At 64.5% G+C, this 18,005-nt stretch overlaps 3 protein-coding genes across 7 annotated transcripts; 2 read left to right on the forward strand and 1 right to left on the reverse strand.

Moving 5' to 3' along the window:
- The first annotated feature begins 499 nt into the window (after positions 1-499).
- Positions 500-8,984, forward strand: LOC104368890 (claudin-4). The gene is made up of 2 exons (XM_033004058.2): positions 500-605; positions 8,137-8,984. Exon 2 carries the CDS (start codon positions 8,146-8,148, stop codon positions 8,788-8,790), a length of 645 nt encoding a protein of 214 aa, XP_032859949.1. The 5' UTR covers positions 500-605; positions 8,137-8,145; the 3' UTR covers positions 8,791-8,984.
- LOC116964434 (claudin-4-like) lies at positions 4,070-6,037 on the forward strand. The gene has a single exon (XM_042791770.1). It carries the CDS (start codon positions 4,279-4,281, stop codon positions 5,077-5,079), a length of 801 nt encoding a protein of 266 aa, XP_042647704.1. The 5' UTR covers positions 4,070-4,278; the 3' UTR covers positions 5,080-6,037.
- Positions 8,985-9,341: 357 nt separating the features above from the next.
- On the reverse strand, positions 9,342-11,748 carry METTL27 (methyltransferase like 27). 5 transcript variants are annotated; one of them, XM_042791860.1, is made up of 6 exons: positions 11,639-11,748; positions 11,414-11,542; positions 11,202-11,337; positions 11,023-11,115; positions 10,412-10,678; positions 9,342-10,177 (listed from the first exon to the last, which is right to left on the reverse strand). In XM_042791860.1, the coding sequence occupies exons 1-5, from the start codon at positions 11,744-11,746 to the stop codon at positions 10,440-10,442; spliced, it is 705 nt and encodes a 234-aa protein (XP_042647794.1). In that variant the 5' UTR covers positions 11,747-11,748; the 3' UTR covers positions 9,342-10,177; positions 10,412-10,439. The 5 variants fall into 5 exon arrangements, with proteins under 5 accessions (XP_042647794.1, XP_042647793.1, XP_042647792.1 ...); XM_042791859.1 differs by having other exon boundaries at positions 9,342-10,217; XM_042791858.1 differs by having other exon boundaries at positions 9,342-10,678.
- Between the last annotated feature and the right edge of the window lie 6,257 nt (positions 11,749-18,005).

The raw sequence follows: 18,005 nt of genomic DNA on the forward strand, positions 1-18,005 counted from the left end.
ATCCCTCCTGCTGCTGTGCCCCCCATCCTGCTGAAGCCCCTCTGCTCTCCCCCCTCCCCGTAGCTGGGAAGGGATGGGGGGGGGGGGTATCACCTGCAGCAGGTTCCCCAGGACGGGGATAAGGTGGGGTGGCCACACGGAGCCACGGATGACATGGGGACAAGTTTGCCCCCTCTGTGATGTGGTGACTCCAGGCAAAGGTCACGGGGGCATCGCTGGTTTGGTGGCCTGTGCTGTGGGAAGGACACCTCTGCTAGCGGTGGGACCTGCCCCCCCACCACTGCAGGCATCCCCCCCATCCCCACTGTGTACCCAGCGCTCAGCACCCCCGGGGGCGAGCAGGAAGTGACAGCAGAAACTGCCCCGGGTGCCATGGGGCCGCGTCCCGCTCACGTGCGCTCGGCAGCCGGCACAAGGTTTGGGGTGTTCCCCCTCCCCTGCGGTCTCGGGAGTGATGGCGCGTTTCCCCCCCCGGGGGAACTGGGCTGGGGCGGTAAATGCTGCCTCGGCTGCTTATATTTCAGGCGTGGGGCTGCTGGCTCTGCCCCGGCCAGGGCACACAGGCAGCCCATTGTTGAAGCCCCTTCAGCGGCGACGGAGAGCAGGTAAGGTGGCTCCGAGCATCAATGGTGGCTCTGTCTGCTGGTGGGGCGGGGATGGAGCTGCCGGCAGCGCCGGCGCCCGGCCGGCACACGGGGAGTTGGGGGGTGATGGGGGGCACGGTCCGGCGGGACGTGGCAGCGGGCTGGCAGTTTGCCCGGGGGACGCCGGGACGCCCGAAATCTCAGCGTGCCTGGGGCATCCCCACCCTGACAGCTTTGGATCAGCTTCCCCGGGGGCTTTGCCTCAGCATCTCCCTTCCTCTGAGCATCACCTACGGGGGGGACTCCCCTCGCGCCGCTCGCATCCCCCTTCCTGAGCCCTGGCTGTCGTCTCCCCCATCCCTTCAACAACCACCTTGACAGCACTTCGGTGTATTTTCCCTGTTCAGAGCCACTTTTTGCTCGGCAAATTGGGCAAGGCTTTTATTTTTGGGGTGACTTCAGGCCGAAGGTCCTGTTTCTCGCAGCAGCACTTGCTGCCTGGTGACTGCGTCCCCCCAGGGACCCCTCAGCTCCCGGCACACGGCTCCTCTCCTGCCGAGCCGATAAGACTGTGCTTTCTCATAGCGGGAAACAACCTGACTCTGCATATTTGAGCCGGTCGGGGGGGTTTTATGTTGGGCAAGGACTTTTTTTGGGAACATTCAGTCTCTGGGCTGCCAGTAACTAATCCCCAGCCGTCGGCAGGGAGAGGCTGCCCAGCTCCGTGCTGGCTGAGTGGGAGCAGTGGTGGTGGCCGTGCCTTGCTCGGTGGATGTGAAGCTGGAGATCCCGGTGGATCACTGCTTGCCGGCAAGTCTGGCCTGCCTTTATCGGGACCTCGAGGTAGCCAGGGTGGCAACTTCACGCGTGGGTGCCGGGGGATGAGGGGATCTCAGCTCAGCAGAGTGGGGCAGAGCTGGGTATGTGTGTGAGGTGGGAATGTCACCCGTGTCCTGGGTGGGGATGTTCCCAAGCCCTTTGGCAGATGATTTGTGCCCCGAGCCCTCTCCCCGCGGGGTCTCCTCTGCCCTGAGCAAGGTCAGGGTGGCGCAGCCTCCACCACGCACCCAGGGGTGCCCAGCATCATGGTGACACTGGGTTTAATGCCACCTCCGTGCATGGCGATGGCCTCGCTACCCAGCCGTGGGGCTGCAGCGTGTCCCCATCCCGATGAAACTGGGACTATCGGCGGAGGGCGTTTGCCAAGCCATGAAGGGTCGGTGGCCAATGTGCTGGGGTGGGAGCTCTGGCATCACCGACCCCATTAGCGTGTGGTGGAGCAGGGATGGGAGCTCAGGCCCTCCCCATCCTGCAAATCCCACTGGATTTGGGGCAGGGCACCCACACCCAGCTGGGTGCTGGGTGGCAAAGGCTCGGGATTGGATGAGCCCCCCATTTTGGGGTGGAGGAGCTCCCTGCTGAGCAGGTGGGCTGTCATCTCATCAGGACATGTGCCTGAGCCATGTCTCCTTGCATGTGGCACTGGGACAAAGCCAGGGCTGAGGTCCTGCGACGTCCACATGGGCGTGGGCAACAGGGACGGGGCTGTGGGGCTGGTGTCCGTGGCGTGTGCCGAGTTGCTCAGCGGTGCCACGGTCCTACCCGTGCTGCACCAGCGTCCTCTGGCTCCGTGGGTGCTGGGGACAGGGTGCTGCCCCAAGGGCTGGCTGTTGTTCCTCCGCTCCCTGCTGAGCCTGTGTCCATCTGTCCTGCTGGCCGGCAGTGCCAGCGACACGGGGCTGGCTGTGCTGGCCGGGCAAGTGCGTTGCTGGGGAACGTGGGGAAGGACACAGGGGCTGTTTCTGGGTGGCAGCCGTCAGTTTGAATATATGTTTGAATATATGTCACGTTCCGGCTTTAATTACAGTAATTGGCTGTCGGAAGGCTGTGCTGGCGCCTGCTCTGGCTCTGAGGGGGAGCACGAGCAGCTTAGGTGTTTGATGATCCGTGTGTGGAGGAGTCCTTACCCCCACCTTGCCATTTGTCCCCAGCCCAGAGGCATGTCCCCACGTGCCTGGGGCAACACGGCCCAGGCGAGGTGCACACACATGTGGGCGCGTGCCTCTTTCCAGCCCCATATAATTTGGTGGTTACAGCAGGTGGCTGGAAGGTGAAAGCCATGCTCAGCCCCAGGCAGAGTCTGGCCCCTGCGGGGACGCTCCGGAGTCCTGCAGATTAAAGGGAACCCTTGACCACGAGGCTCCAGCCCTGGGATGGGCATGCTGGTATGCGAGCAATGTGGGTGCTCCAGCAGGACAGACGGATGGAGCATCCCAGTGTGCCTGGGCACCTGGGTGGCTCCTCAGGCCCAGGTCGGGCAGACAGTACCCTGGCTTGTCCCTGTGGGTCAGGGTCTGCAGTGAGACCTGAGTCCCCGAGTGCCTGAACTCTGCCCTGCCCACTCCTGCTGCTCCGGGCACCGGCATCCCCAGCCCAAGCGCCGCTGGCATCCCCACGGCACTGCGGTGCACGGACCACCCGGCTCATCCCACCGCATCAGGGCGCGATGTCCCGGGACATCCCGGTGTGGGCAGCGACAGCTCTAGAGCCTGCCACACCAAACGATTAGCACGAGTGATTGGATTGTATTGGTGACCACAGTGCTTGGAAAAACTAAGATTATCTCAGGCCCTGTTATCTTTTCCAGAGGCCTGGGATTAAGCTGGGGTGGGGGAACGGTGCAATGTCCATCTGTCTGTCCTTGTGGTCTGTCTGGCCTCGTGCTATGCTTGCGTGGGTGCTGGAGGGACTTTGGAGGGACCGGGGAGGGGGGGTGTGTGGGGGGGGCTTGTGGATTTAAGGAGAAGAGGTCTGGCAGCACCCAAAGCCTTGGCATCAGTATTGGCATTGGCATTGGTATCGGCACAGCCTGGCCAGCGGGTACAGCCAGTTGTGCCAAAATTCTGCCAGCATCATGTGGCCCTGCTGGCCCCGCTGCCCTGCCTGCGCCTGGCACCCCAGTTCCCACTGGGGCAGCGGTGGCACTGGGACACCTCAAGGCCACCTCTGCCCTCCGCAGCCCCGACCCACCGAGCCTGGCCGGCAGCGCGGGCAGCGGGAGGCTGGCAGGGCTGGCACCAAGGGCTGCCGTGTGAACACCAGCTCGGCGGTAGAGCACGAGGTGGGGTAGGATTTGGGGTCTGCCCCCCCCTTCGCCCCGGGCTGCGCCGTCTCTCCTCCGCGGGGAGCCGGCAGCCGCTCCAACCGGTTTGTGGGTCTGGGCGGTGACATTTCCCGCCCGAGGCCTGATGGAGGGCTGGGAAGAGCTGGTACAGACGCCAGGGAACAAACAAGAGCCGCTTGTGTCCTGCCGGGCAGTGAGCCCAGCAGCGGGGCAGGGACAGCGTGCTGCTGCCCGGGCACGGGGCCGCGGGGGGGCAAAGGCTGGACTGCTGCCAGAGCAGCCACCCCACGAGCTGGGGGGAAACTGAGGCACGGAAACATGGAGGGATCCCGTCTGGGTGATGGAGTAGGAGGTGCTGGCAACGACAGCAGAGACATCCCGGTGCCTGGGCACCGGCTCTTCCCCTTCAGCACCCCAGGCTGAGTCCCGGCAGCTGCCCTTGGCATCTCCTGCCTGTCCCACGGGCAGCGGTGGGACACACTCCTGTGCCTGGGTGGCCCGATCCCAGTCTCCAGCGTCCTCCTCCGCGGGAACAGCCGGGGATATTAAGTGTCATCGCTTCAGGGAGAAATGCAAGCGGAGGAATCCCGGGAAACTGGTTTTACCCCTCCATCTGGTGCCGGCGGCAGGCCGGCGGCAGCGGCTGGTGCTCCTCCCTCGGCAAAGGCATATAACACCTGCCATGGTCCCAGCAGCCGGCACTGCGCTGCGGGAGGCAGGCAGGGGTGCAGGCAGCGAGCGATGGCCTCCATGGGGCTGCAGGTGCTGGGCATTGCCCTCTCTGTCATCGGCTGGTTGGCTTCCATCCTCTGCTGCGCCCTGCCCATGTGGCGGGAGACGGCCTTCGTGGGCAACAACATCGTGGTGGCCCAGATCATCTGGGAAGGGCTGTGGATGAACTGCGTGGTGCAGAGCACGGGGCAGATGCAGTGCAGGCTCTACGACTCGATGCTGGCCCTGCCGCAGGACCTGCAAGCCGCCCGCGCCATGGTGGTGGTGGCCATCGTCCTGGCCGTCCTGGGCACCCTGCTCGCCGTCGCCGGTGGCAAGTGCACCAACTGCGTGGAGGACGACACTGCCAAAGCCAAGGTCATGATTCTCTCCGGCGTCATCTTTATCATCTCTGGCATCCTCATCCTCATCCCCATCTCGTGGTCGGCCAACACCATCATCCAGGACTTCTACAACCCGCTGGTTACCGACTCCCAGAAGCGGGACCTGGGATCGTCCCTCTACGTGGGCTGGGCAGCCTCCGCGCTCCTGCTGCTGGGGGGGGGGATCCTCTGCTGCACCTGCCCCCCCCGGGGCGAGAAGCCCTACTCCGCCAAGTTCACGGCTGCTCGCTCGCTGCCAGCCAGCAACTATGTCTAGGAGCCGCCGCGCCTGCCTGGACCCCCTGAGCCTCACCAGGGAGCTGGGACCTCCCAGGGCACCCCTGGCCCACAGACCCCCCCTGGCTGGGCCAGGGGCTGGCTGGGAGCCGGGGCAGGGAGGGCTGGGCGCCGGGGTGGTGCGAGGGAGGGCAGACAGAGCTGCCTTTGTTCACCGGGGGATTGAAGCTGGTTCTTTAATCTCCGTTGAGATGGGGAACAGGGAGATCCTGTCCTGGCTGCTCTCCCCTACGGAAGGGGTCCCGCTCCCCCATGAGCACCCAACCATGGCGTCTTCTCCGAAAAACCACCCGATCCCTCCCTGGAGCATCTCCTGGCTCCCGGTATCGGGGTGTGCCGTGTGGTGACGCAGCTTCTAGTGCTCTCGGGGGCCCGTCCTGCGGGTTGCACAGGGCTCTTGCCGTGTAACCTGCCCCCCCCCCCCCCCCCCCCCCGCCCCAGGACGTGCCCATCAAGGGTGGGCAGCGGTGACGGTGGGCTCACCAATCCTGTCCCACGCAGTCACGGGGATGCGATGGCTCTGCAAACCCTGGCAGGGTCTCAAGGGGTGGCAGAGGCTCTCGTCTGCCTGTACCCTAAATTTTGGCTTTGACCTACTTTTGGGGCTCAGAGCGGCTGTACAGACGTGTGATTTCTCGCGGCAGCTCCCCGGGGCGGGGGCATCATTATCCTGGGAGTAGGAAAGCAGCAGCCGGGCTGGGAGAACCGGTCGGGGAGGCAGGAGTGGAGCTGGGCTGTGCACTCACACAGAAGGGGTAACTCCCAGACCCGACCCCATCCCGTGGGGTGCACCCAGCCCCATGGCCCCCCTCAGCATCCCCCTGAGTGGCATACCCGGGCTGGGGACAGGAGGGGGTGGCTCGCGGTCCCCCACACCAGCTGTGCCGCCGTCTCTCCCCGTGTCGCAGCCTTCCAACATTAAATGGCAGCTGCTCAGACCCTGCTGTGCTTTGTTTTCTTTACCCTTTGCAACACCCGCCTCGGTGGCAGGACAGCCTCGTGCTCCTGTGCCACAGACTGCTGTCTCCCTGAGATCCCCCAGATCTGCTCTCTGGAGCCTCCCACAACCCCAGCCACCCCCTGACCCCTGATCCAGCCCTGGCATCACCCTCCCCTCCCCAGGCCACCCCGGGCACCCGCTCCCCGAGGGGTGACAACAGGTTGCCTCCATGGCACAACTCCTTGGCGGTGCCAGACAGGGCATCGGGGCTTCCCCACGCCTGTCCCCGTGTGATCTTGCCACCCCATCAGGAAGGTGACGGGCGCCGGCAAGGGCGGGTCGGGGCACGCTGGCCCTGGGGCCACCCGACAGCCCCGGCTGGGAGCACCCCGGGGCCGGCGTGGGCAACGCCGGGTGTTTTGCCTATCTTGCTTCCGGCACGGCAAGCTGTGCCGGGGTGCAGCCGGCACTCCACTGGCTTGGGAACATCCTTCCCTCCCGCCTCAGGGTGCGTGGGGACGGTGGGTGACACCGGCTGCCTGGCCCTGGGTGTCACATTGGGATCTGGGGGCTTGAGGACTCCCAGCTCCCTCATCCCTTCCCTGGGAGCGGGAATGGTGGAAAATGTGCCTGCGGCCCTGTGGTGCCCCTGGCCGGCTGGAAATGTGAGAGCAATGCTGCGGTGAATGTCCCTGCCGGGATCCACGGGGCTCATCCCCGCTCCGGGTGGTCGTGCGCCCCACTTTGGGTGTCCCTGGTGGTCCAGGTCCCGCTGGCTGGGGAAGGGTGCCCGCCACGGCTTCCCATCATCCCGGCCCCCCGACCTCCCGGGAGGCTGGTCTCCCTTTTGTGAGGAAAGGGACTTCATCTGTGGCCCAAAGGGGCTTTTCATGGACCAGGGAGGCGTCCCATCAGGGATGAAAGGTGCTGGGGAAGGAGTGGGGATGCAAGGGGGGAGGAGAGGCCCCAGAAACTGAAACCAGGGCTGGAGAAACGATGGCGAAACCTCCTACAATGCCACAGGGTGTGCCAGGCACAGCTGATACCCGGCTGCTGCTCAGGGCTCATAAAAACTCACCTGGTCCCAGCCGCCAAGCACTGGTGCCAGCACCCATGGGTGCACTTTGCCCCATGGCAGTACAGGGGGTTTGCTCTGTGTGGGGCTGAGCAGCGATTTGGGCTGAGCCAGCGCCCATGGTGGCCATGTATGACCGTGGTGGAGCCAACGGTGTGTCACCCCTCCTGTGTCACCCCTCCTACAGGGGTGATGCCTGCGGTGACCCCGGGCTCTGTAGCCCCTCGCCGGGGGTTTCCCCAGCTCGGTGCTGCTCCCGGTGCAAAGGAGGAGCAGGTATCACTGAAAGTGCTGAGCACCACAGCCAGGAGCGGAGGCAGACCTGAGCTCTGACCCATTTGCAGTGCCCCAGAGAAGAACTCCTGGGTCCAAAGTCACTGCAGCGCAGCTGCCGAGGGCAAAGCAAAACCTGCCCTGAAATGGCAGGGAGCACATGGTGCTGCGGTGAGGACAGGGGGCTGCCTCGCCTGCCCGTGCCCCCCCAGCATGATGCTCGTGGCCAAGGAGGCTGGAGCACCAGCAACGGAGCAGGACGTGGGGTGGGCGCTGTGGGGCAGCTGTCACAGCAGGATGTGGGGTGAGAGTTGCGGGTGGGGGTCTGTGATTTGGAGCGGGCTGGGATGGGCACAGCGAGCCCCTCATCGTGCTCCCAGAAAGCCATCCCCTCCCTGCCACTTGCCGTGCACCAGGCCCAGCTGGGATGAGGCAATGGCAGAGGACTGTCCCGTGCCATGGGGACGTTGTTGGGGGATACATGGGGGCTCCTGCAACTCGGCCTCCTCCTCAGGACCTGGGTGCTCAGTGCCACCCACATCCCCATGCTGACCTGCACCAATGCTCCATGCCACACGTGTCCCCACGCCGTCCTGCGGCAATGCCCCATGTCACCTGTGTCTCCATCCTGGTCTGCAGCCGTTCCCACCCAGTTAGGAACAGGATGCACCCAGCATGAAGTCCATGCTCTTCAGAAAGCCCTCCTGATTTGGGGCCATGTCTTTGATGGCTGTGCCCTGTCCCCGCAGGTGCTGTGGATGGCGGCGATGACGATGCAGCTGGGTGGGCTGATACTGGCCGTGCTGGGCTGGCTGGGCTCCATCCTTACCTGCGCGTTGCCCATGTGGAAGGTGACGGCCTTTATCGGCTCCAACATCGTGGTGGCCCAGGTCTTCTGGGAAGGGCTGTGGATGAACTGCGTGTACGAGAGCACGGGGCAGATGCAGTGCAAGGTCTACGACTCCCTGCTAGAGCTCACCTCCGATCTGCAAGCGGCTCGCGCCTTGGTGGTCACCTCCATCTTCATGGCCTTCTTTGCCTTCCTCACCGCCATCTCGGGTGCGGACTGCACCCGCTGGGTGGATGACAAGAGCACCAAGACCAGGATCTCCATTGTGGCAGGTGCCATCTTCGTCCTGGCCAGCATCATGCTGCTCATCCCTGTCTCCTGGTCTGCTAACAGCATCGTCAGCAACTTCTACAACCCCATGGTGCCTGAGGCCCTCAAGAGAGAGCTGGGGGCTGCCCTCTACATCGGCTGGGCCTCCAGTGCCCTCCAGCTCTTTGGTGGGGGCATCCTGTGCTGCTCGGGACCCCCGTCCCAGCAGGACCCCTACCCCAAGAAGTACAGAGCGGTGAAAACCTGCAGCCCAATGGGCTACCCCATGAAGGACTATGTGTGAGCCACCGTGCCTGGGTGCCAGCCTCAGGGAGAGCATCACTGTCCCCGTCCTGTCCCGCCGTGCCACCCCCCTGCCCACGTGCTGCCTCCTCCTCCCCTTCCCTGCACTGGCTGCCCCCCCCCGGGCACGGTCCTCTCATGTGTGTCCTTCCTGGCTGCGCTCGTGATGGACTATAAACATCTTGGTGCCACCGAGGTTGCCTGGGCTCATTTTGAAGCGGCACGGCGCGGTGGGGGAAGGACGGTGACGTGCCCTATGGGTGTTGAGCCCTGCCAGCACGGGGGGCTGCTGTCCCAGCGGCTGGCATGTCCCCACGAGGATGTGGCAGTAGCCAGCCTTGCATATCCCCCAGCAGGGAAACTGAGGCAGGGAGAGGGTGCTGAGAGCCAAAAGGGGGATGGGAGGGGCACACCAGGCTCCCAGAGCTCAGTCTTTTGAGCCCCCAGGGACTGAGAGTGGACCCCAGAGAAAGGCCAAATCCTCCCCACTCAGCCCACCCCTGACGTTCTTCAGCCCCACTGCTCTGGGAACAATGCACGGCAGGCAGGCAGTGGTGGCACGGGGGTTTATTCAACAGCCAAATGCAGGGACGGGGACAGCCACGACCCCCAGCTGCCCAGTGGACAAACAGGGGGAGAGGGGCGCAGGGACCCCAAGACTTGGGGGGGCAACATGGAAGGGTGACAAGAGCCACAGGGAAGGGGAGTGTAGGAGATGTGCGGTGACCTGGGTGGGGGACAGGGACAGGCACAGTTACTGTCTCCCACCAGGGAAGAGCTCCTGAGGGGATGTAACCTGTTCCCCAGAGCCATGGGAATGGGGCAAGCAGGAACAGGTCTGGGGGAAGAGAAAAGGAAAAAAGGAAATATCCCAGCAAGAGATTTGGGTAAAAAACTTCCCAAGGGAGCAGTGGGGGAGGAGGGGTGGAGGCAGCGTGGTGAGGGGCGAGGGGAACAGGCTGGGCAGGCCATGCCGGGTGGCTCCTGAAGTCCCTTCCAGCCTCATTTCCCACCCAGACCATTAACTACAAAGCTGTAGGAAAATAAGAGACTTAAGCAGCTATTGTGGGATGAAAGGCTGATGTGGAGCTTGGAAAGCTGCTCGGGCTGGGTGTCACCTTGGCACAGCTGCTCCTGGGCTGGATGTGGGGGTCTCCTGCAGCTCGGTGTGTGTTGGGTTAACTCTTGGGGAGGATGAGGATGGGGACCCACCTCCAACAGTCTCCAGGTAAAGACCACAGGGTCTGGGGTGGAGAAGATGAAGAAGGATCCAGATTTTGCCCATGAGGGCAGAGAGGGTGGGCTTGGTGGGGAGAAGACATCCCGGACCGGAGATGACTCTGAACAGCCAAGTGGGTCCGTGAGGTGTCACGGCGAGGGCCGAGGTGCTGGGAACGGTACCTGAACGTCAGAGCTAACGGCGGTGCCCTGGAGACCACAGTGAAAGCAGAAGCCCCACGCCATGCTGAGGAGCCGGCAAGGTCCCCAGAGCCCAGACCTCAGGAGGAAGGATCCAGGGAAGGGAATGGGGATGCTTCCCAAAAACACTGTCACCCCCCAGTAGTGGCCCTGCTTGAGGAGGGGCTCAATGGGCTGGGTTTTACAAGAGGCCAAGCGCTCACCCCGCCTCTCCCAGAGCCACATTGGCCCTCAGCCCTCCTCCAGGCAGGGCACGGGGCATTTCTGATAGATGTAGACCACCCCGGAGATGTAGCCGGTGCCCTGGGTGCTCTCCTCATCCGAGGTGGCCCTCTCCCAGCACTCCACCTCCTGGGCCAGCACCTTCTGCCAGGCTCCCTGCCCCTCCAGCCCCTCCAGCACGGCCTCCAGCTCCGCCTTGTACCGCCGGTTCGAGGGGTTGCTCCTGGTCGTCAGGCAGAGGAAACCTCCTGCCAGGAGAGGGGACGGGTGACACCCACGCCGGGTGACCCCCCCCCCCCCCCCCCCCGCCGAGGCTGGCACCCAGCGACCGGTCCCCCACTGGAAAGTGTGGGTGTGGGTGGTGAGGGGAGGCAGCGAGACCGTGCTGGGTGTCAGCAGGCAGGGAACAGGCAGGGTGTCACACCGAACCCCGGGTTGTCACACAGCTGGGGTGTCACCGCCACGTCCCCCAGCAGGCCGGCCCAGGGACTGGGGTGCCACTGAACGTCCCTGCTGGCACCCGTCATCCCCGTCCTGCCACCACGGGTGTCCCGGCGGGGTGGGGACAGCGGGGGGACACCCGCCCCCTCACCCGGTTTGGTGACACGCAGCAGCTCCGGCACGGCCGCGCTCGGCACCTGCCCCTCGCCCAGGGCTCCCACCACCGTCACGGCGTCGTAGTGCTCTGCGGGGACACGCGTGGCATCACCGGGGGGGGGGGACCCCCCAGGGCAGCATCACCCCCCCCACCGCCCCCCACCCCCCGGTTACCTGCGGGCGCGGGCAGCGGTTCCTGGCCCAGGACGCACCGTCGCAGCTGCTGGTAGAGCCCGGTGCTCCGCGCCCGCTCCAGCATCCCCGCGCTGCCGTCCACGCCGTGCAGGCAGCGGAAGCCGCGGCGGTGGAGCTGCGGGGACAGACGGCCACACGGTACCGTTAGTCTCTCCTCCCGGCCCCGTCCCCCTCCCCGTCCCGCCCGGTACCTCCCGCGCTACGAGCCCGGTGCCACACGCCACGTCGAGCAGCCGCGCCCCGGCGGGCGGCGCGGGGAAGGCGGAGGCGAGCGAAGCGGCGGCCAGGTGCGGTGCCCGGTACTCCAGCGCCGCCACATCCTGCGGGGACACGGCGGTCAGCGGCGCCGGGGAGCGGAGCGGAGCGGAACGGCCCCGGTACCCCCGGTCTCCCCCCCCCCCCCCCAGCCCCGGTACCTGCTCGTAGAGGGCGGCCCAGCCGTCGTACAGCCGCAGGCGCTCGGACAAGCCCCCCCCGCCATGCACCGCCGCCACCCGCTCCCGCGCCCCCGCCGACAGCTGCATCCCCCGCCCGCCCCGCGGCCCCGCCACGGGCACGCCCCCAGCGCCCCATTGGCTCCGGTCGCCAGCCCCGGATACGCCCCCAGCGCCCCATTGGCTCCGGGCGCCAGCCCCGGATACGCCCCCTGCGCCCCATTGGCTCCGTGCGCCATTTCCCCAGATACGCCCCCCAGCGCCTCATTGGCCGCCGGGCCTGCGCCGTCACCGCCTCCGTCCCGCTCCGGTAGCGAGAACGGCCAGCCGGGTGCGACCAAGTGCGCCGGGGGCGGGGGGGGGTGGAAAGGGCCAAGTGGGCCGGGGGGGGACCAAGTGCCCCAAAGGGCCACAAAGTGTCCCGAGTGGGTGGCACCAAGTGACCCGGGAGGGGGACATCAAATACCCACGGGTGTGTGTGTGTGTGTGTGTGTGTGTGTGTGTAAAAAGTGCTCTGAGGGGGGTGACCAAGTGTCCAGGAGTGGGGCACCAAGTGCCCCGGGTGGGTGGCACCGAATGCCCACGGGGGGTGACACCAAGTCCCCCGGGGGGAGTTGTCACCAGGTGCCCCAGGGCCACCGCTCCCTCCCTGCAGAGTCCCCCCAGCCCCGTCCCACACCGCTGCAGATGTGCTGCTCTGTCACTTGCAGGGGTCATCCCTCCCTCGTGTCACTGATGTCCCAGGCACGGGGGTGGCTCCCTTGGGCAGGTCACCCCTTGTCCCAGCCCCACACGGCCCTGACGCTGCACTGTCACCTCCGCGCCTGCATCCCCATCTTCTCCTGCCACTCCTGCCCAATCGCCCAGTGGTGGGCGAGTGGTGATGATGCTCCTCAACCACCACCTGAACCCATCCTGTCCCACAACGTGTAAAGGTGACATCTTAATGCTGAGCAGCTCTCCCAGCCCCCAGGGAAGAGGGGACCCACCGCCGGGGCAGGTCCTTCACGTCCTGACGTGTCCGCCCATCCCCAGCTGCCCAACCACCCCCATGGGTGGTCATTCTGCGCTGCCCCTTGCCCATGGAACTGGTGTGTAGCAGCAAGTGGAGCTTGGAGACAGACAGAAGCATGGACCCTTGGGGCTGGGAAGGAGGAAGAACATCTTGTCTATGTCAGGTTTGGGTTTTGTTCATAGGAAACAGGACAAGAAATCTCACTAAGTGCTGACACAGTACACAAAGAGGTGGTAAAGATGCCTCCTCCCTCGGTTCAGGTGTCTGGCATTTGTGATGTACCCCATCCAGCTGATTAACGAGAGACATTCGTTAGCTCTTGAGTAGATAGCACCCCAGCTGGAGGCGCTCTCCATGGGAGGTCTCACACTTCTTGTGTCTCTGCTGCGTTGGGAGTGACTCTTGTCTTCTGCTAAACCAACCCTTGATGTTTGTACTGGAGGACGTGGGACAAGCTCTGGCTTGTGGGACCACCCTCAACCGTTGTGACCCATCACTTGGCTTCTGGCTTTTTTCCAGGACCAAACCAGACAAATCCATCTGCTAATTAATGATGGAAAGAAAATGAGGGTGCCCCGAAGGAGCTGGTGGCTGCCCCAAGGCCACACTGGTGGGTTTCACCACCTCCTGCTCAGCAGCTCGGGCGCCTTGCTGGTGCTCCTCGGTTGTCCCCACATCCTCGCGGTCACCACGCCGGTGGTGGTTGCTTCGCCTGCATCCAGCTGCTCCGGGTCCGGGAGCCCCGTGGTGGCCCGGCCACGGTCACGAGTGGGGGCTGCCTCTGCCCCTCTGCCTGGCAGTGCTGGCCGGGGGCCTCGAGAGGGAGCCCTCTGCCCACGCAGGGCCCCCGCCGGCCTGGCACTGCCCCCCCCGCCCGTCGGGACCCCCGGCACCCCCGCAGGCTCAGCAGCAGCTCGGTGTCACCCCCGGTGACAACCTCGGAGTATCCCTCGGGGATGGGGCGGGGGGGAGAGGGAACGCGTGGGTCTGGGGCAGGCGGCCAGGGGTCGGACCCACGCGAGCAAGGGATTATCCCCACCCACACCAAGGACACGCGGATGGCTCCTGGATGGGGTCCGTGGGGGGGCTGCAGCCCTGCAGCAGCTCCTGCCACCGCACACGGGCACTTTGTCCCCTCTGCAGCCGCCGTCAGGGGCCCGATCCTGTCCCCTCAGCGCTGCACCTCCTTCCCCGGTGCTGTGGTGACCGCTGGATGCTTTGTGGCCCGGCCTCTAATAACGGCTTTCACACTCCCAACGTGGTTTCCACCACTAATTGAAGCCTGGCCTCCATTTACAAGATAAACCAGAGTCAGGGTACGCCGCCAGCATCCCCACCCCGACTCCACTACCCCCTCGGGCTGCAGCTGGGTCGTGCCTTCCCCGAGCCTTGACCTGCACGGATCCAATCCCAAATTAGCCGGTGCTTTTCCAAACATCTCCTTCCCGGAGTTGGCTCGCTCCGCTGCGCCCTGCACAGCTGTGCAAACAGCTTCGCCCCGCGTCGTGGCGGCTTTGGGCTGGCTTGAACCCAGCACCAGCCAGCTGGGGTTTGGACCGGACCTGGTGCCAACGTCGGAGGACTGGGGCTGTCCCCTGAGGATGCACGGTGGGATGGCGGGGACCCCACTGAGAGGTGGCAGCAGGTTGTGGCAGGTTGGAGCTTCCCCGTGGCCAGTGCGGGTGCTGAGGCTGGATTTTGTCCTGGCACGTGGCCCGGTGCAGGAGGGCTCCCACTCGGGCACATGCCGTCCCGCTGCCGGGGTGCAGTTCCTTGGGGTGCTGTCCTTGTCCCCTGCCTGGGGACAGGGGATCTGGCTGTGCCCTGGCTGTGCTGGCTGCATGGGGCACATCGCCCCATCCTGCTGGGACCCTGGAGCTGGGGCTGGGCCAGCTTGGTGCAACTGCTCCAGTGGGGTGTCCCCATCAGCACTTGACACGGAGGCTGGGGAATGTGTGTCCCCAGGGCGGGGGCTTTGCTGGCCACCCTGAGCCCGCAGACCCCTGCCATGACCTCACCTGCCTTCCCTCACCAAGAAGGTGGTGTGAGGGGGGAAGGGCAGCCTAGGTGGGTCCCTCGCCCTTGAACCTGCCACGGAGCTGGGACAGTTGATGGCAAAGACAAGGTCTGAGCTGGGTTTGGATCCCCTGGGGGCCCAGACATCTCCAGGGTGGGATCTGCTAGCTCTGGAAATGTTGTCTGCTCCTAATCTGCCTGCAGGTCCCACATCCGAGCCAGTCCCGACCTCTGGGTAACGTGTGTGGTGGCAGCTGGTGCACAGGGCAGGGTGGCTTGTGCAGAGCATCCCTGGCATGGCCTCGGCCCTTGGGGTGGGACTAACCATGTTCCCTGCACCGACTGACACTGGAGGGAAGTCCTTAAGCCTCTCCATCGGGGTGGAGCTGTGGGATGCCCAGTGCCACGGCTCCACATACCCCAGAGGCTTGCTGGGTGGTCGTACATGAGCCCAGTGGCATCAATTAGTGACGGAGGGATGGTCCCTGGCAAGAGAACAGGGGGAGGCTGGTGCTTTTGAGGGTACCCTGACAGTTCCAGGTGCTTGGGGATGATTTCCATTCAGCACCCAGCTGAGAGCCTGAGGCTGGTGGGACCCACAGGGTAGTTTGGGCCCTGGGATGGCAAACGACCGCTGCAACGAGGAACTTGCATATCAGCAGTCGTGATGACTGTGCTTGCGGGCTGAGGGATAGGATGCAGTCTGGAGGCAGCAATGAGCATCCCTATTAGTGCCCTGTGTGTGTCCAGCTCCTGCTTCCTGCTGGCATCGGCTGCTGGGAGCTCACAGGAGCTGCAGGCACGCAGCCGGAGCCCAGCCGCTCCCCTGCCAGGGCTGCCTTGGCACCCACATCCACCTCCAGAGTATGGAACAATCAAACCCCTTCAGCTTGTACTTTGCCAGCGCTCCCAGGTGCCTCCCCTCTGCTTCCCCCACCCCAGCATCAAAGCCCTGTGCATCGCCCTGCCCTGGAGGTGCCCTACCCTCACCCAGGGACAAGGGCCCTACAGGTCCTGGGTACCACGATGGCCAAAAGACCCCTCCAGAGCAGCACGTTGTCTTCATCAGCAGCTGAGAGTCCAGCTTCTCCACACAGCCTTCAGATGTGATGAACGGGCAGGGACGATGTGCTGCGTGGGCTGCGTGGGCTGCATGGGTGGCTCCGTGCTGCTCAGGGGTTTGCACGCACTTCTCTGGTTCCAAATATTTGCACTCATGGGTGCTCAGAGCCTGGCACTTGGGTGTTTTCCAGCCCTTTGGCCCAGCTGTGGGGTGGATGCATTCCATGGGGTCGGGAAGGGGGAAAGATGCTTGATAGGACTAGCTGGAGGCTTGGCAACCTCTGGCTCAGGGGACTTCGGTGACAGTCATGGTGACTGCCACTGAAGGCTGTCAAGAACATGGACTGCATCTCCATACCCCTCTTTCTACTCCAGGTCCTTCTTGGTGGTGTGGAGAGGATGCTAGTGCCAGGGAATGTCCTCAGGGCACCCCAAGGCATGCACAGCTCTGGGAAGGGACCCCCCGTGCTCCTCTGCTGCACATCCCGAGCTTGGGGGAGCAAGGACAGTCCTCCCGTGGGGCATTTGATCCCCATGAGGTACAGGAGTTGCCCTGCTGAAGTGGGGTGCTCTGCAGGGAGCAGAGTTGGGCTATGAACAGGGCAAGGCACGAAAACCCCATGGGTTGCCAGCCAGGTGGGAGCTGGAGAGCCCCTGGGGGGGGCAGAGGCAGGAGGGAGCATGTCCCCATGGCCAAGGAGGTGGCAGACAGCAGGATGGATGGGGCGGCTGGTGGGGTTTTGCAAATCAGTGCATGCTTAGAGGACACAGCATTTTTCTCTCCTCGCATCTGAATGTGTCTGGAGTCCATCAGCCCCCAAACTGTCCAGTCCTTCCCTAAAATCCAGCCTTCTGGTGTCCAGGGACAAGTGGATTTTGCCCCCTAACACATACCGATCAACACCACGAGCCGCCCCGGGTCACTGGGCTCCTGCTCAACTTCTCTGTTTGTAAATCCAAGTGTTGTTGTGATTGATGGTGGCCAGAGCTGCTGTCACTAAACCATCCTCACCGGCCCCTAACACCCGCATGGCTCATGACCAGGTAGCAAGAAAAGGCTGAGATATAAATCAGCGCGGCGCGGCGCAGAGCTGGCCAGAGATCAGACCAGCAGAGCAGGCGGGCAGACTGAGGGAGCAGCTCGCATAGCTGATTCATGACTGCTTGCATGGCCGGGAAGGGTTGTCCTCCCACCAGAAAGCCTCGCTGCCCCTGGGGACCTGACATGCTCCCCCGCTGTGGCCTGCACCCTGCGGGGCTCTGACCACGGCTGCTCCCCAGGGCCGGGTCGCAGCAAGATGTCCCCACCATGCTGAGAACATCCCCAGGCCACAGCGCTCCCACATCAGCCTCAGCACCTGTACCTGTGTCACCTCCACCCCATCCTACTTGCACCCCTGATGCTTGTTGCTCCCATCCCCCCTGCATCCCCCGGGGCGCAGCCGTCCCGCATCAGTACATCACGGGGGCACGGAGCTCCCGCCCTGGTGACATTCCCATTTCTCACCATCCCCATCCCCAGTGCCAGCAGCTCTGCTCGCAGCGTGCGCTCCTCCTGCAGCTCTCACCCGAGCACCTGCCCAGGTGTCCACACCCCCAGCCCACGGGCCTCACCCCCCTGTCTGCCCCAGCTGCACTTTCCCCTTTCCCCCTTGCTCCCTTTTGTTGTCCCCATTGCCATCTGCTCTCTTCCCCTGACCAGGGACTTCCACTTCCCACGCTGCCCACGGCCAACACACCTTGAGACCCCACTCCCTCAGCTCAGCTCTACCCACACCCATACAACCCCTGCCTGCTCTGTCACACCCCATTCATGCCCTGTACCTGTTTTCCCTCCCTCGCAGCCCTTCCCACAGCCAGGCACCCCACGCCACCACCTCCCTGCTCCCGTGCCCACAGGCAGTGCCATGGCAGCGTGAACACCTCGGCAGACCTCAGCCCCGTGACTCAGTGTCCCTCGTGGGACAGCATCCTCGTGACTCGGGGCCCTTCCCCAGGCACACCCCAGGAGTTCCCCATTCCCGTCCCGAGACGCAGCGTGACTTGCTGATCATGTCCCTGCCACCCGGTGTAAATCCCGGGACTCCAGCACCGTGAGCGGGTGCAAATCCCCCTCCGCCCATGCCCCCAGTCTGACTGCCCAGATTGCGCCGGTGAGACTCAGCTCAGCTCCAAGATCTCATCCCTGAGACTCCCCTGGTTTGCCCGAGGATCTCGGGAAGTGACTGCCACCTCCTGGGAAGCGTCAGGGACAGG

Source organism: Tyto alba, unplaced genomic scaffold, assembly GCF_018691265.1.
Source record: "Tyto alba isolate M040663 unplaced genomic scaffold, T.alba_DEE_v4.0 Super-Scaffold_19, whole genome shotgun sequence".
Classification (NCBI taxonomy): Eukaryota; Metazoa; Chordata; class Aves; order Strigiformes; family Tytonidae; genus Tyto; species Tyto alba.

Bases quoted from the DNA above. Each gene is read 5' to 3' on its own strand.
- METTL27 (XM_042791860.1), bottom strand. From the start codon at position 11,746: ATGCAGCTGTCGGCGGGGGCGCGGGAGCGGGTGGCGGCGGTGCATGGC. The intron at 11,338-11,413 runs GTACCGGGCGGG...CTGTCCCCGCAG, and splicing joins CCGGGCTCGTAGCGCGGGAG to CTCCACCGCCGCGGCTTCCG. The intron at 11,116-11,201 runs GTAACCGGGGGG...GTGTCCCCGCAG, and splicing joins ACCGCTGCCCGCGCCCGCAG to AGCACTACGACGCCGTGACG.
- LOC116964434 (XM_042791770.1), top strand. From the start codon at position 4,279: ATGCAAGCGGAGGAATCCCGGGAAACTGGTTTTACCCCTCCATCTGGT.
- LOC104368890 (XM_033004058.2), top strand. From the start codon at position 8,146: ATGGCGGCGATGACGATGCAGCTGGGTGGGCTGATACTGGCCGTGCTG.